This window comes from Oncorhynchus tshawytscha, linkage group LG19, assembly GCF_018296145.1.
Source record: "Oncorhynchus tshawytscha isolate Ot180627B linkage group LG19, Otsh_v2.0, whole genome shotgun sequence".
Taxonomy (NCBI): Eukaryota; Metazoa; Chordata; class Actinopteri; order Salmoniformes; family Salmonidae; genus Oncorhynchus; species Oncorhynchus tshawytscha.
Window position 1 is genome coordinate 29646001 of NC_056447.1, and position 16011 is coordinate 29662011.

Sequence of the window (16011 nt, forward strand, 5' to 3'; positions counted from 1 at the left end):
TAATTGTGTTTTATAAATTGCTATATATTTCCTTAAGGTGGCAGTGTTTCAGCACTTTTCGGGGAATCCTTGCACCACAAACTGATCATCATATTGAATAGCGAATGTGCATCACACAATTCCCTACAATACTTTAGATAAAATCAATTAAGCAAAGAAGGACAAATATTTTCTCCAAATTAAAGATTTCAACCCCAAATTAGTCATCTACATTTGAGTGTTTCTCAATATGTTTCAGTCCTAGGGGCCACATTTATCAAACTGCTTGGTAATTAACCATGTTATTTATTTTTTTACTTTGTTCAACTCAGGACTTCAAATAAGTGTACCTTTACATCAGCATTGTGAATAATTGCATAAAAGTCCATCGGATCTCTTTATTTTCTTATTGAACTGTTAAAAAAAATCTAATTCAACCCATTTTGTTACATACATTGCATTATGCAAAGAAATCTACTGTATTAATAATGCTTTTCTATTATGGAATACATGATTTGCATCGACATTTGAACTTAATTTCTGTTCATTGTGAGGAAAATATAGTTATCTATAACTAATGATAAGGCCATAAAGGATACGATGCTAACTGGTGGGCTTGGATGAGTGTGGCTGGATGATGCAACTCTTGATACGTCAAATTTCTGTAAAATAAAGCATTATGGCACCCAACTACAGTGCACTAAGTTCAATCATACACTAGTAAACAATAACGTTTACTGAGATCCCTGTCCAGTCTCTGTCTTTGTGATTCCTAAACTACTGCAAAATTCACTTTATAATCTACTAATTTAAAGATGTCTAATGATACCGATGTGTCAATCAATGAGCTGTTTCTGGTCCCAACAGTAATCATAAAAAAATGAGGTGACATCAGTAGAGGGTTTTGCAGATGGACAGGTGAGTTTGGCAAGTGGCTATTTCGAATACTACTGGTTTCAACCAATAGTGTCAACAAGAATCCTTTCCTTTCTTTGCAGTAATCACCAATCTTACACATATGTAACCAACAGTGGTGTAAAGTACTTAAGAAAAAAAAAAGTCGTTTTTGGGGGTATCTGTACTTTGCTTTACTAATTATATTACTTTTTCTTCACTACATTCCTAGAGAAAATAATGTCATTTTTACGCCATACAGTTTCCCTGACGCCCAAAAGTACTCGTTACATTTGGACAGGAAAATAGTCCAATTCACACACTTATCAAGAAAACATGGTGATCCCTATCGCCTCTGATCTGGCGGACTCACTAAACACAAATGATTCATTTGTTAATTATGTCTGAGTGTTGGAGTGTGCCCCTGCTATCAGTCAATAAAAAATGAGAAAATTGTGCCGTCTGGTTAGCAATTCCATTTACTTTTGATACTTAAGTATATTTAAAACCAAATACTTTTAGACTTCTACTCAAGTAGTATTTTACTGGGTGACTTCTACTTTTACTTGTGTCACACCCTGATCTGTTTCACCTGTCCTTATGATTGTCTCCACCCCCCTCCAGGTGTCGTGACGTGATGCACATATCTGCACATACAGTGCATTCCAAAAGTATTCAAACCCCTTCCCTTTTTCCACATTTTGCGACGTTACAGCCTTATTCTAAAATGGATTAAACAAATAAAAATCTTCATCAATCTACACACAATAATGACATAATGACAAAGTGAAAACAGTTTTTTTGCAAATGTATTAAATATAAACAACATAAATACCTTATTTACGTAAGTATTCAGACCCTTTCCTATGAGACTTGAATTGAGCTCAGGTGCATCCTGTTTCCATTGATCCTCCTTGAGATGTTTCTACAACTTGGAGTCCACCTGTGGTAAATTCAATTGAATGGACATGATTTGGAAAGATACACTCCTGTCTATATAAGGTCCCACAGTTGGCAGTGCATGTCAGAGCAAAAACCAAGCCATGAGGTCGAAGGAATTGTCGGTAGAGCTCCAAGAAAGGATTGTGTTGAAGCACAGATCTGGAGAACTGTACCAAAAAAATTATGCAGCATTGTAGGTCTTCAAGAACACAGTGGCCTCCCTCATTCTTGAATGAAAGAAGTTTGGAACCACCAGGACTGTTCCTTGAGCTGGCTGCCGGGCCAAACTGAGCAATCGAGGGAGAAGGGCCTTGGTCACGGAGGTGATGTTCACTCTGACAGAGCTCCAGAGGTCCTCTGGAGATGGGAGAACCTTCCAGAAGGACAACCATCTCTGTAGCACTCCACCAATCAGAAAACGAAATAAACAACACATAAAATCATCAGACAACTGGGACAAGACATGTTAAAGTTGCATGTCTTGAGGCGAAAGAAACGCACACCTGTCTAGGAAAGGTGCTGGCTAGCAAAGTAGAACACTTGAAGTTGCATGTCTTTACAGTTTTTAGTTTTACAGTTTTATGGTTTTTTTCAGGAAATTATGCGTACAGCCTTGGTTGTGGAATTAAATGGGGAATGCGTTTTTACCTCGCGCCGCCAAACCAAGTAACACAGACCACCAGAAGCCGACCAAAGTGAAAAAGGGATGTGGATGTTTGGTTGGCTTTTGTGGTTTCGATTACTACTGTAGTCTGGTGCTTTGGGTCATTGTTTCTAAGTTACTGCATTTCAGCAGCACTGGCTCTGCACAAACCCCCAAAATGCATCAGCACACCGCATTTGGGTCCGCAGGCTGGGTCACCACTCACACACACATACGCTTGGAGAGATTGGCAGAACACACGTGCACTGGGTGACCCCCACTCTCGGGAGCAGGGGGGAGGGGGGTCACCACATTGACAGGTGGTCCTATCATCCTACTCACTGTCATATGTATATATGTGGGTGGACGTTGCGTTACTCCCTAGTGCAGGCAGCACCCGATGTGTCGTGTCTTCATGACGGGATGGTCGAGGGGGCTGCGCGACCCTGCCCTTGGTAGCGGGATTGTTCCTCCTCTCCTCTTTCCCTCATTTTGTCAAGTTATTTTTCTGCCAATCTCTGAATAGTAGTGTAGTGTTTTAGACATGATTCCTAGCAAGCAGACAGAATGGGACTCCATGTGTGACCTGTGAAAGGGTTTAGGTCACCAGTCCTGAAACACAGTGCAGGACAGACTTAGATGTGACACAGTCAATAATTACACAGTCTCTTATTCTGATTCTGAATTGAATATATGATTAATTTCATCAATAATTCAAAAGCTATTCATTGAATTATTATTAATATTTTCTCAATTGATCTGATATTCTCTGACTAAATCAAATCAAATTTTATTTGTCACATACACATGGTTAGCAGATGTTAATGCGAGTGTAGCGAAATGCTTGTGCTTCTAGTTCCGACAATGCAGTAATAACCAACAAGTAATCTAACTAACAATTCCAAAACTACTGTCTTATACACAGTGTAAGGGGATAAAGAATATGTACATAAGGATATATGAATGAGTGATGGTACAGAGCAGCATAGTACAGTATATACATATGAGATGAGTATGTAAACAAAGTGGCATAGTTAAAGTGGCTAGTGATACATGTATTACATAAGGATGCAGTCGATGATATAGAGTACAGTATATACATATGCATATGAGATGAATAATGAAGGGTAAGTAACATTATATAAGGTAGCATTGTTTATATATTTACCTCATTTCCCATCAATTCCCATTATTAAAGTGGCTGGAGTTGAGTCAGTGTCATTGTCAGTGTGTTGGCAGCAGCCACTCAATGTTAGTGGTGGCTGTTTAACAGTCTGATGGCCTTGAGATAAAAGCTGTTTTTCAGTCTCTCGGTCCCAGCTTTGATGCACCTGTACTGACTTCGCCTTCTGGATGATAGCGGGGTGAACAGGCAGTGGCTCGGGTGGTTGATGTCCTTGATGATCTTTATGGCCTTCCTGTAACATCGGGTGGTGTAGGTGTCCTGGAGGGCAGGTAGTTTGCCCACGGTGATGCGTTGTGCAGACCTCACTACCCTCTGGAGAGCCTTACGGTTGAAGGCGGAGCAGTTGCCGTACCAGGCGGTGATACAGCCCGCCAGGATGCTCTCGATTGTGCATCTGTAGAAGTTTGTGAGTGCTTTTGGTGACAAGCCGAATTTCTTCAGCCTCCTGAGGTTGAAGAGGCGCTGCTGCGCCTTCTTCACGATGCTGTCTGTGTGAGTGGACCAATTCAGTTTGTCTGTGATGTGTATGCCGAGGAACTTAAAACTTGCTACCCTCTCCACTACTGTTCCATCGATGTGGATAAGGGGTGTTCCCTCTGCTGTTTCCTGAAGTCCACAATCATCTCCTTAGTTTTGTTGACGTTGAGTGTGAGGTTATTTTCCTGACACCACACTCCGAGGGCCCTCACCTCCTCCCTGTAGGCCGTCTCGTCGTTGTTGGTAATCAAGCCTACCACTGTTGTGTCGTCCACAAACTTGATGATTGAGTTGGAGGCGTGCGTGGCCACGCAGTCGTGGGTGAACAGGGAGTACAGGAGAGGGCTCAGAACGCACCCTTGTGGGGCCCCAGTGTTGAGGATCAGCGGGGAGGAGATGTTGTTGCCTACCCTCACCACCTGGGGGCGGCCCGTCAGGAAGTCCAGTACCCAGTTGCACAGGGGCGGGGTCGAGACCCAGGGTCTCGAGCTTGATGACGAGCTTGGAGGGTACTATGGTGTTGAATAACGAGCTGTAGTCGATGAACAGCATTCTCACATAGGTATTCCTCTTGTCCAGATGGGTTAGGGCAGTGTGCAGTGTGGTTGAGATTGCATCGTCTGTGGACCTATTTGGGCGGTAAGCAAATTGAAGTGGGTCTAGGGTGTCAGGTAGGGTGGAGGTGATATGGTCCTTGACTAGTCTCTCAAAGCACTTCATGATGACGGATGTGAGTGCTACGGGCGTTAGTCGTTTAGCTCAGTTACCTTAGCTTTCTTGGGAACAGGAACAATGGTGGCCCTCTTGAAGCATGTGGGAACAGCAGACTGGTATAGGGATTGATTGAATATGTCCGTAAACACACCGGCCAGCTGGTCTGCGCATGCTCTGAGGGCGCGGCTGGGGATGCCGTCTGGGCCTGCAGCCCTGCGAGGGTTAACACGTTTAAATGTCTTACTCACCTCGGCTGCAGTGAAGGAGAGGCTGCATGTTTTTGTTGCAGGCCGTGTCAGTGGCACTGTATTGTCCTCAAAGCGGGCAAAAAAGTTATTTAGTCTGCCTGGGAGCAAGACATCCTGGTCCGTGACTGGGCTGGATTTCTTCCTGTAGTCCGTGATTGACTGTAGACCCTGCCACATGCCTCTTGTGTCTGAGCCGTTGAATTGAGATTCTACTTTGTCTCTGTACTGACGCTTAGCTTGTTTGATAGCCTTGCGGAGGGAATAGCTGCACTGTTTGTATTCAGTCATGTTACCAGACACCTTGCCCTGATTAAAAGCAGTGGTTCGCGCTTTCAGTTTCACACGAATGCTGCCATCAATCCACGGTTTCTGGTTAGGGAATGTTTTAATCGTTGCTATGGGAACGACATCTTCAACGCACGTTCTAATGAACTCGCACACCGAATCAGCGTATTCGTCAATATTGTTATCTGACGCAATACGAAACATGTCCCAGTCCACGTGATGGAAGCAGTCTTGGAGTGTGGAGTCAGCTTGGTCGGACCAGCGTTGGACAGACCTCAGCGTGGGAGCCTCTTGTTTTAGTTTCTGTCTGTAGGCAGGGATCAACAAAATGGAGTCGTGGTCAGCTTTTCCGAAAGGGGGGCGGGGCAGGGCCTTATATGCGTCGCGGAAGTTAGAATAACAATGATCCAAAGTCTTTCCACCCCTGGTTGCGCAATCGATATGCTGATAAAATTTAGGGAGTCTTGTTTTCAGATTAGCCTTGTTAAAATCCCCAGCTACAATGAATGCAGCCTCCGGATAAATCGTTTCCAGTTTGCAGAGAGTTAAATAAAGTTTGTTCAGAGCCATCGATGTGTCTGCTTGGGGGGGGATATATACGGCTGTGATTATAATCGAAGAGAATTCTCTTGGTAGATAATGCGGTCTACATTTGATTGTGAGGAATTCTAAATCAGGTGAACAGAAGGATTTGAGTTCCTGTATGTTTCTTTCATCACACCATGTCACGTTAGTCATAAGGCATACGCCCCCGCCCCTCTTCTTACCAGAAATATGTTTGTTTCTGTCGGCGCGATGCGTGGAGAAACCCGCTGGCTGCACCGCCTCGGATAGCGTCTCTCCAGTGAGCCATGTTTCCGTGAAGCAAAGAACGTTACAGCCTCTGATGTCCCTCTGGAATGCTACCCTTGCTCGGATTTCATCAACCTTGTTGTCAAGAGACTGGACATTGGCAAGAAGACTGCTATGGAGAGGTGCACGGTGTGCCCGTCTCCGGAGTCTGACCAGAAGACAGCCTCGTTTCCCTCTTTTTCGGAGTCGTTTTTTTGGGTCGCTGCATGGAATCCACTCCGTTGTCCTGTTTGTAAGGCAGAACACAGGATCCGCGTCGCGAAAAACATATTCTTGGTCGTACTGATGGTGAGTTGACGCTGATCTTATATTCAGTAGTTCTTCTCGACTGTATGTAATGAAACCTAAGATGACCTGGGGTACTAATGTAAGAAATAACACGTAAAAAAACAAAAAACTGCATAGTTTCCTAGGAACGCGAAGCGAGGCGGCCATCTCTGTCGGCGCCGGAATTTTCAAAATAACAAGAAGTTTTCATACGATAATGACATTATACATCACCTTAGACTTCTGCTTGTACTGCTCGTATTCAATGCAATACAGTTCAACCCATCCTCTTCCAGTGGCGGTTGGTGCCATTTAAGATGAGGGAGGATGATTATTTGTTTGTCATGAGCATGGCCTTATTTCTATTAAATCATATTGGATGACTGTCATTCATATTCCATTCACCCAGTTCAGTGTAACAGCGATAGGTTTAGGCTACTACATGATACTCAAATGTTCCCTATACACATCATGAGGTTGCTACAACCTAGTCTATGAATTAAAGTTTACAACATAGGTGCACACAGGTCAAGAGACAAATTTGATGTGACAGACAGTGACACATGGACAGACAATGACATTCAAAACCTCCTTACACACACATGCCTGTATCTAGCTGATACAGGGTGTAAACTTTAGTCCAACAGTTGCAAATGAGAGTTTCTATTGGACAAATTCAGGTATGTTTATCTCCGTCTTGTTCCATTTGCTGCCGTTTAAGAAAGGGTTTTCAACAGAATCGGTGGAATGAATACTCACCTGATCACGCATAAAAACATAGATCACTTTCATAGCAGCCACGTTGCATTCCACCTCGCATCTATGTGCTCTCCTCCTCTCACCTTCGCTTGTGGATTTCAGTGCACAACAAATCAGCATGTACTGTATGTGACCAGGCGAAAAAACCTTTCCAAGCCAAATCGCTTCACACAGCCTACATAGCTGCCACCATATTAGCTAAAGTAACATCATAGTCAGAATAGCTAATAGAACTAGCGTGTTAGTGAACTCGCTACAATAATGCAGTAACTTTACAGTGTACAGTCAGTAAGCAGTTACACCGGTGGCCCCGGAGGCAATAAATTAGTAAAACTAAAAGCTTACCTCGACCTTTGAAGAGTTCCGGTGTTGCTTTGGATAGTCATAGCCAGCTAGCTAAGATAGCATCCCTCTGTTTGAACAGGCTGTTTCATTAGGCTAAACTAGCTAGCTGCATTTGCTAGCTAAGTAAATTAAACTAAAACTAAACCCCAAAAAATGAAATGTCTGTCTATTTCTCTCTTGCTTCTCCTTCATTTTGGATTATTTGAAAAAAAAAGTAAACTGTTCAACTATTGCCTTTCTCTTTGAGTCAACTACTCGCCACATTTTATGCACTGCAGTGCTAGCTAGCTGTAGCTTATGCTTTCAGTACTATATTCATTCTCTGATCCTTTGATTGGGTGGGCAACATGTCAGTTCATGCTGCAAGAGCTCTGATAGGTTGGAGGACGGCATCCGGAAGTTATCATAATTACTGATGGTGGGTGAGAACCATGAGCCTCCTAGGTTTTGTATTGAAGTCAATATACCCAGAAGAGGACGGAAGCTAGCTGTATTCCGGCTACACCATGGTGCTACCCTACAGAGTGCTGTTGAGGCTATTATAGACCTGTTTTGAAAAATATAGTTTTAATAAATGATTTGGTTACATGAATATATTTAGTATAGCTTTATCTAAAAAGGATAACTTTAATGTTTTACAATTTTTACTTTTATGAAATTCACTGAGGAGGATGGTTCTTCCCTTTCCTCCTCTGAGGAGACTCCACTGCCCTCGTCCTATACCCTGAACTGTCTAGCCCTGTCTGACAGCAACTCACACATGCAGCAGCCTGTATTGTGTGTCTGCAAGCTTTACTTTCGTTTCCATCAAAGTCCATTGTTTAGTTTAAATTCTGCATTGCCTCTGCTTTTCTCAGACAGAGTGTATGTTCTTTGGTTACTATGTACTGAACGAAGACAACGCAACAAAACCAAACTATGACGTGTGTGCGCTTGGGCATGTGTGTGTGCATGCGCGTCTGGAGCGAGGGCCGTCCTGTTCAAGGAAGTACTGTATTTACGTAACAAACAGAGGAGGCTAAACGACATGCTAATCTAGGCCTACATAAAACGAAGTAGAAAAAAGTCAAACAAAATAATGCTCTGAGACGGATATTAAATTGTCAGTATGTATGAGTTTAAAGATGTTTCAAGTGGCTTGGATATTATTTACTTGCACTACACTACCAACTGTAAGTATTATTTGCGATGTTAAAACAGCTGTTCTCTGCAATGTGGCATCAATATCAGTGTATAAATACCCAAAATGACAACTACAGAACAAACGGCACAGATAAGGTTGTTCATGTTGCAATGTTTTTTTAAATTTTTATTTAAAATTTTAAATTTTCATGGAAATTATGCGTTCAGCATTGTAGTGTATTTGGGAATGCGTTTTCTTCAGCAGGCCCCCCATGACCCGCCGAAACCAAGCAACGCAGACAACCAGAAGCCAACCAAAAAAAGAAAAGAATGGTTCTTCATCTGGCGGCATTCTAGGGTACATTTCGTTTAAGTATTCAGGTAAGTAATATAAGCTTTGTGCTTCGGATGAGCTTCATCTAGTCGTCTCAGGTGTCTTCAGGTGTCTGGTGCTTGGGTTCGTCGGTGCGTCAAGGTCGCTGCGGATCAGCTGATCTGCAGCTCCTGGCTCTGCTCACCAGGCCCGACTGACTGGGTCCTGCGAGGTCATGCTGAGGGTCAGAACCTGCTAGGGGACAGACTCCCAACACCCCCTACCAGGACATGGCCAGGGACCCAGTGACCTGCCCTTGGGAGCAGGCTTTTCATCTCCTTTCCTCCTCCTCCTCTCCTCCTCTTCACTGTGGGACAAGACTTTGTTTTAGTCACAGTCAGTCCACAAGACAACTCTGACCCTACAATGTAGTATGTTTAGAGTTTCATTTAAATTCTATACATCTTAATTGTCCATAAAGGGTTATTCATCACCAACACATGCATGCTGTCTATGTGAGATACTTACAAGAAAATACACAGCAAGCAGACAGAGTGGGAACTCCATAGTGACCTGACAGAGGGTCACCAGTCCTGCAACACAAGGAAGGATGCACAAATTGATGTGAGTGACGCAGGCGACAGTGATACATCCCCCTGGTACAGCATTGATGTTTAACAAATGCTCTTACCATGTATTATAGTCTTGTCAAAGTTATCTTGTACTATAGACATTTGAAAAAACAGTAACCTATTCCTGTAACTGTAAATTTACAACAAAACAAACACAATATTTGGGTTTGATGAGGTTGAAATGTATACAAACGGAATGACAAAGCACGTAAAACAAATCAGTCTCTATACAAGCTCTTAAATCTCGATGGAAAGGAAACTCACCCAAATCCTTAAGCGGAGGGCTCCGCAGGATAAAAAGGACAGATCAAACATTGTAACCCCCTTTTATACCTTGAAAAAACACTCCCCTCCTCCTCATCTGTCATTGCAATGCTGAGAGCCACAGGAAAGCAGCTAACACCCTCAGCCTGCATTGTGTGTGTGGGCGTGATCGGGCTGTGGCTCTGTGCCACACAACGTTTCTTCTTTCCCTTCAGTTTTGTTTTCAGCAGTCTGTCCAAGTTTCGTTTCTCTGCTGCCACTCCTCTTCCCAGATAATGTTTATTTGGTTTCTAGGCTTCTACCCAGCTAGCACATTTGGTTCCTTGGTAGTTGTGGGAACATAAGTTTTGGATTTCCCATTGGTTCTGGGAACATAACCATAAGTTACGTTCTGAGAACGGAAGTGAAAACTTTGCCTGTTCTGGGAACATTTATTTTTTTAGGTTGCAGGGAGTCTTGTGAGGGTCATAGAGCAATCCCCAAATGGTTCGGACGCTACAGACGCTTTCGTGAGAAGACCTATTTTCAGGATGTCTCCTGGTCTGACAAAACCCTTTGTAGCTCTGCCACCTTCCACCGCAGCTGAGGAAGACGCAGCCCATGCAAAAAGATATCTCTAGTTTAAACAGATTTTTTTATTATGCTAATTAGATTTACGCACGGGCACGGACATCAACTGTTTCTTTTAAATAAAATCATTACGAAACCTGTAGGAAACGTTATGCTAAAGAACTGAAATTCCCACAGGAAACTGTTGTTTCTTAATGTTCTATGAACTATTTGAGAACATTCCCAAAATGTAACGTATTTTTGTCAAGTTCCTTAAATGTGCTGAGAATGTTCCAAAGCAACTATTCTGCACCATAACCAGAAAGTTGTGGGAAGGTATGCAAACCATAGGACAACCACGCTATCACCAAGCTCTAAGAAACATATGGTTCTCAGAACAAGTACACCTGTTCTTTCTAGAAGGCAACACAATACAAAGCTCCTGACATCAAACTCTTTCTTTTCATACTGTAACTTTCACATCAGCAACCTTCCAATTCAAATTGACATTTTGTTCCAAGCTTTATTATCTGTGGAAAACACTTACAAACGTCCTAAAATTAAGTAGACCTACTGGGCACAGACCTCAATTCAATGTAATTTCATTGAAATGACGTGAAAACAACGTTGATTCAACCAGTGTGTGCCCAGGACGTAAGTTAGTTCCTATGGCCATACCCTGAGTAACATGGCCTATTCAAAATGTATTTGCAGTTACACAAATAAAAGGAAACTGAACACTGAGGATTACAGTAGCATTTGACTAATCCACTTGAACAAATAATGTACTGAAAGACAAATATAGCATTCTCAGTCACATTTCATATCGATACTGACTGCTCCCACACAAACACACAATGTACCCAACTCCTCCCAACAGAAATAACCTGAGATGACACTGCACATAACACAAAATACTGAATGTTTTAACCAAGATAATTACACCCCCCCAGTGGACTTCAACTGCGATGTCATGATCTGCCTGAAAAATCCTCTGAGCACATTTCCCTGAGCAAGTTTTCCACTAGAAATGAAGACAGCTGTTGTGTTATCATTGTCACTGAAAGTACATCTCACAAATGCAAAAAAAGATTATAGTTTATGTACAGTACCACAACTAAAAGAACTAAGGCTTAAGAGATCTGGGCTCCGGGGAGGTTTCCCCTAGATACAGATCTAGGATCAGCTTTCCCTCCCAAATCCTAACCATTAGTGGGGTAGATGCAAATCTCACCCAATATTACAACTAGGGGCAACTTCAACCTATACCAAGACGTGGCAGGATGTATTATAGTGTCACACCCCCTCTATACTTCAGGTAAAATCTGAGTCAGGCACTCAAAATCTGAGTCAGGTCAAGCACATTAGACAAATCCATTTCATATAATTCCAGGTTTCCACTCAGCCAGGGTGTAGGTGAACGTGCACAGTCACCCTTCAGGTTTCTCTAGTGTTGGCTTTGGAACTATGCCAGAAGGGAGGAGCTGATTCACTTCAGCCGGAGAGACCTAAAGCTTTGGGCTGCTGAACATGGAGCATGTATGTGTACATTACACATTCCTAAATGCAATCTTCAAAGAGAATTACAAACTGAAATAGCCATTTCATCACATTCAAAACACAAGACAAGCTCTGTCAATTTAAAGTTAAATCCTCAGAAAAAGACAATTTAACAGGTGAATTTATTTATACATGTTTTGTAAAACAATTAGTTATCACATCATTCAAAAGTTGTGGCAGCTTTATGCAGTTTCAAGAAGCATCTGTCAGTTGGAATGTATGCACAGCTCAGGGAGATACAGCAGGGGTGTGTGGGGGAGGGTCAGATTAAGCACACAACAACAGCCATCAAATATCAGAAGAGTGTGCCCAGCCACAAGCAAGCACTGCTGAGCCAAAGCATGCCACTGAACAATACAACACCAATATTGGCCCGGTTCCAATGCTTAGAAAACACATCCTTCAGCCTTCTTCCCTTTCCTTCCTTCCTTGACACCATTATTTAAAGCCAATACTTCAGATATGTAATAACTTCAAAGATGCCCGAGAGGGAAGAAAGCACCTAAGTATTAGAACAGGGCCACAGTCTTTGTTAGGAGGTGCACATTCTCACTAGACTAGACAAAAACATGTAAATGGTTTCAGCTCATTTGTGGTAGAAGTTATACTATACACAGATCCTGGATCAGATTAACCATCCTAACCTGAATCATTAGGGGGATGGAAAAGTATCAAACACTTGTTTCAATGTTTAGTGGCAACTTCTACCTACTAATTTCAGCTTCCCACAGCTTACATCGTAGCACATAAGGAAATGGGTTATTACATAATTGTGGCCCATTTAAAAAAAAGGGGGAAAAAGACATTAGTCAAGCATCTCTTTTCTATGTCGCGAGCCCAGAGCAAAGCAACCTTACAAAGAGATGGCGAAAACCAGTAGTACCAGGAGCAAACTGTTTCCAGTGGTTCCATTCACTGGTAGGAGTTCCATTTGGCTCCCAGTGCAGAAAGACTTCCTCAAACATCTGGAGATTTATGACTTCATTGTCATTTTATTCTTCATCTCATTCTAGAAGCTTCGGTCCCTTACATAGGTGATATCGCATGGAAGTGAAGTCACAGGGGTGAGAGGTATAGGACCAGGGTTGTTTCAGTGAAAATGTCCATGAGGTCTAGTGTAGCTGAACAGCTTCTAGCCATCACTAGAAGTTTCCCTTAACCACAGATCTAGGATCAGATTACAACACCCTCAATCCTGATACTTAACCATAGGCAGATTTAAAGGTCTGACCCAGGATCAGTGGTTGGGGGTAACAACCCAGCAGAACACTTTACAGAAGAAGGGGCGTCTCCATGGTGTCTCAGGGCAGCCATTTGCTAAACATGCAACTGAAAGCATCAGTTTATCTACTGCAAGATATGAGGTGGGGGAAAAAGTGAAGATTAGAGTATATAAAGGGATAATGGTCAAAGAAAGCGAAGTAAAAATAGTAAAATAAGATGTTCCTATATGTATTGATTGCATTGTCCACAAGTCCTGTCCATTCTAGGTGCACAAGTTATTCAAGACCAAACTTGTCTTGATTGAAGGTGTCAGCCTATCTGTGGTTCTCCCTCTCCTTTTCTCGTGTGATGTCCGGTGTTATTGCTTGGACAGCTCGTTGGAAAGCCAGTCCAGTCCTTCATACAGTCCTGTGCCCTGGGTCGCACAGGTCGCCTGCACGTGCCACTGAGAAGTAAGAGAGCAAGAGAGAAAAGGATCAACATTGAGAAAAAGCGTGCCTGCATGCCTATGTCTCACATACTCACCACTCTGCTGCGGAGGCTCTGCAGTCCCAGTTTGTCTGTAAGGTCGCTGACGGCCATAGCATTGGGAAGGTCCTGCTTGTTAGCAAACACCAGCAACACTGCTTCTCTCAACTCATCCTCCTGGAGCTGGGGGGGGGGATTTAGATCACTAGTTGAGATAATGAGCTCTTGCTCAGAAAGTCAACACTGTGCTCTGTGATGAAATAATTTGTTTCACAATAAGTTTCAGGTTCAATGTCCAGTCAATTATAAATAGACCCAGCCAAGACACTTGGCAAGTCTATAGGCCTTTACGTACCATAACAGTAAATATACCCATCATTAACTACATACCATCAGTAAATATACCCATCATCGACTACATATCATACACAGAGTAAATATACCTACCATTTTAGAGAGCTCCTCTGCAGACTCGGCCACTCTCTCTCTGTCGTTGCTGTCTACTACAAAGATCAGACCCTGAGTGAGGGATGAAAACAGTCAGAGCAGGACAGTCAGAGAGGAGGAGGATGCCCTGAGGCATTACATGAGAGAAGTAAAAGAGTAGGTTGTAGCCTCCCTGGTTCCCTTTTGGTGTGTGCATTTACCTGTGTGTTCTGGAAGTAGTGTCTCCAGAGGGGTCTGATCTTATCCTGACCACCCACATCCCATACCGTGAAGCAGATGTTCTTATACTCCACCGTCTCCACGTTAAAGCCTGTCACACACACCAAAGAGATGCATTAGGTCTAAATGTCAATCCCATGTATTATATATGGATGGAAATATATTATTATATCTATAGACAAGTGCATGAATGTGGTTAGTGACAGTTCAATATCCCACCCAAGTCAATTATACCTCAATTTAAAGCTAAGTTTCAGTTGAGACTGAAAAACAGCTTCTATCTAAAAGGCCATCAGACTGTTAAATAGCCATCACTAGCACATTAGAGGCTGCTGCCTATATACATAGACTTCAAATCACTGGTCACTAATAAATGGAACACTAGTCACGAATAATGTTTACATATGTTGCATTACTCATCTGTATATACTTTATTCTCTTCTACTGTATATTCATCTATGCTGCTCTGACATTGCTCATCCATATATTTATATATTCTTAATTCCTTTACTTAGATGTCTGTATTGTTGTGAAATTGTTAGATATTACTTGTTAGATAGATCTGCACTGTTGGAGCTAGAAAGACAAGCATTTCACTACACCAGCAATAACATCTGCTAAACATGTTTATGTGACCAATACAGTTTGATTTGAGACTGGAGGGTGAAAGGTGGGTGTGACTGTGTGTGTTTGTTTTACCGATAGTTGGAATGGTGGTCACTATTTCTCCCAGCTTCAGTTTGTACAAGATAGTAGTTTTCCCTGCAGCATCCAAACCCACTGAGAAAACAAACATTGATTTTGAACATTATATCTCATTCTCACATACAACTGCAAGCAAGAACGTGCATATATATATATATTTTTTTTATGGACACTTTTATTGTAGCTATTAACGGTGTATCTTATCCGTGTCGACAGCTGCATGAAAATACAAAACCCACCAGCAAATGACGGATAGCTATCATTAGCTAAACAGATGGCTTACTAACATGAGCTAGAACTAGCTTGTCACTCACGACGACAGACCAAGAAACACAATTTTTTGTAACTAGCGTTAGCCGGTTAGCTTTCCATTTTTCTACACCCGCGGGCTACCTAGCTAGTTAACATTTTTGAACTTTCTACCGAGTTTGTTGACACAAATCAACCACCAAAAAGTTAGCTACTTAGCAGCTAGCAACACTTTTTGGATAACTATGAACTAACGTTAGCTACTGTTAGCTAACTGGTCACGGTTACTATTCTACCTACACCATTTGGGTCCAACAAATCAACTTTTTTTTATATACACAACGTTATATGTTCCATACTCACTAAAGACTCCCGTGATGTTCTCCTGTAACGTTAGCGTTCATTTGAAAGCCAGCTAACATCCGACACTTACCCATAAGTATTCTCATCTGTTTCTTGCCGAACAGTCTGGTAAAAACTGACGAGATTAGGAGCCCCATGTTGTGCGTGAATGTCTCAAATTATTACAGAAAGCTTTTCTAAATTCTTGTCGTTCTTGAGACAATTGGTCTGAATCTTTCTGTTTGTGACTCCCAAGCAAGAATCGTTTCTGTACTCTGATGCTGCCACGTCCGGGCCAACGTGGAACTCCCGACGTCATCGATTTG

At 42.4% G+C, this 16011-nt stretch overlaps 1 protein-coding gene and 1 long non-coding RNA gene across 2 annotated transcripts; both read right to left on the reverse strand.

Moving 5' to 3' along the window:
- Window positions 1-8909: 8909 nt before the first annotated feature.
- Window positions 8910-10057, reverse strand: LOC112218604. The gene is made up of 3 exons (XR_002948638.2): window positions 9923-10057; window positions 9555-9619; window positions 8910-9393 (listed from the first exon to the last, which is right to left on the reverse strand). It is a non-coding gene; the product is annotated as an uncharacterized LOC112218604 (long non-coding RNA).
- Window positions 10058-13484: 3427 nt separating this feature from the next.
- On the reverse strand, window positions 13485-15991 carry LOC112218606 (ADP-ribosylation factor 4). Its single transcript, XM_024379532.2, has 6 exons — window positions 15777-15991; window positions 15089-15169; window positions 14371-14480; window positions 14171-14242; window positions 13781-13906; window positions 13485-13700 (listed from the first exon to the last, which is right to left on the reverse strand). Exons 1-6 carry the CDS (start codon window positions 15841-15843, stop codon window positions 13614-13616), a joined length of 543 nt encoding a protein of 180 aa, XP_024235300.1. The 5' UTR covers window positions 15844-15991; the 3' UTR covers window positions 13485-13613.
- Window positions 15992-16011: the final 20 nt, after the last annotated feature.

Coding starts and splice junctions, on each gene's coding strand:
- LOC112218606 (XM_024379532.2), bottom strand. CDS start 15,843: ATGGGGCTCCTAATCTCGTCAGTTTTTACCAGACTGTTCGGCAAGAAA. Junction 14,481..15,088: donor GACCACCATTCCAACTATCG/GTAAAACAAACA, acceptor TGTGTGTGACAG/GCTTTAACGTGGAGACGGTG. Junction 13,907..14,170: donor CAGAGGAGCTCTCTAAAATG/GTAGGTATATTT, acceptor CCCCCCCCCCAG/CTCCAGGAGGATGAGTTGAG.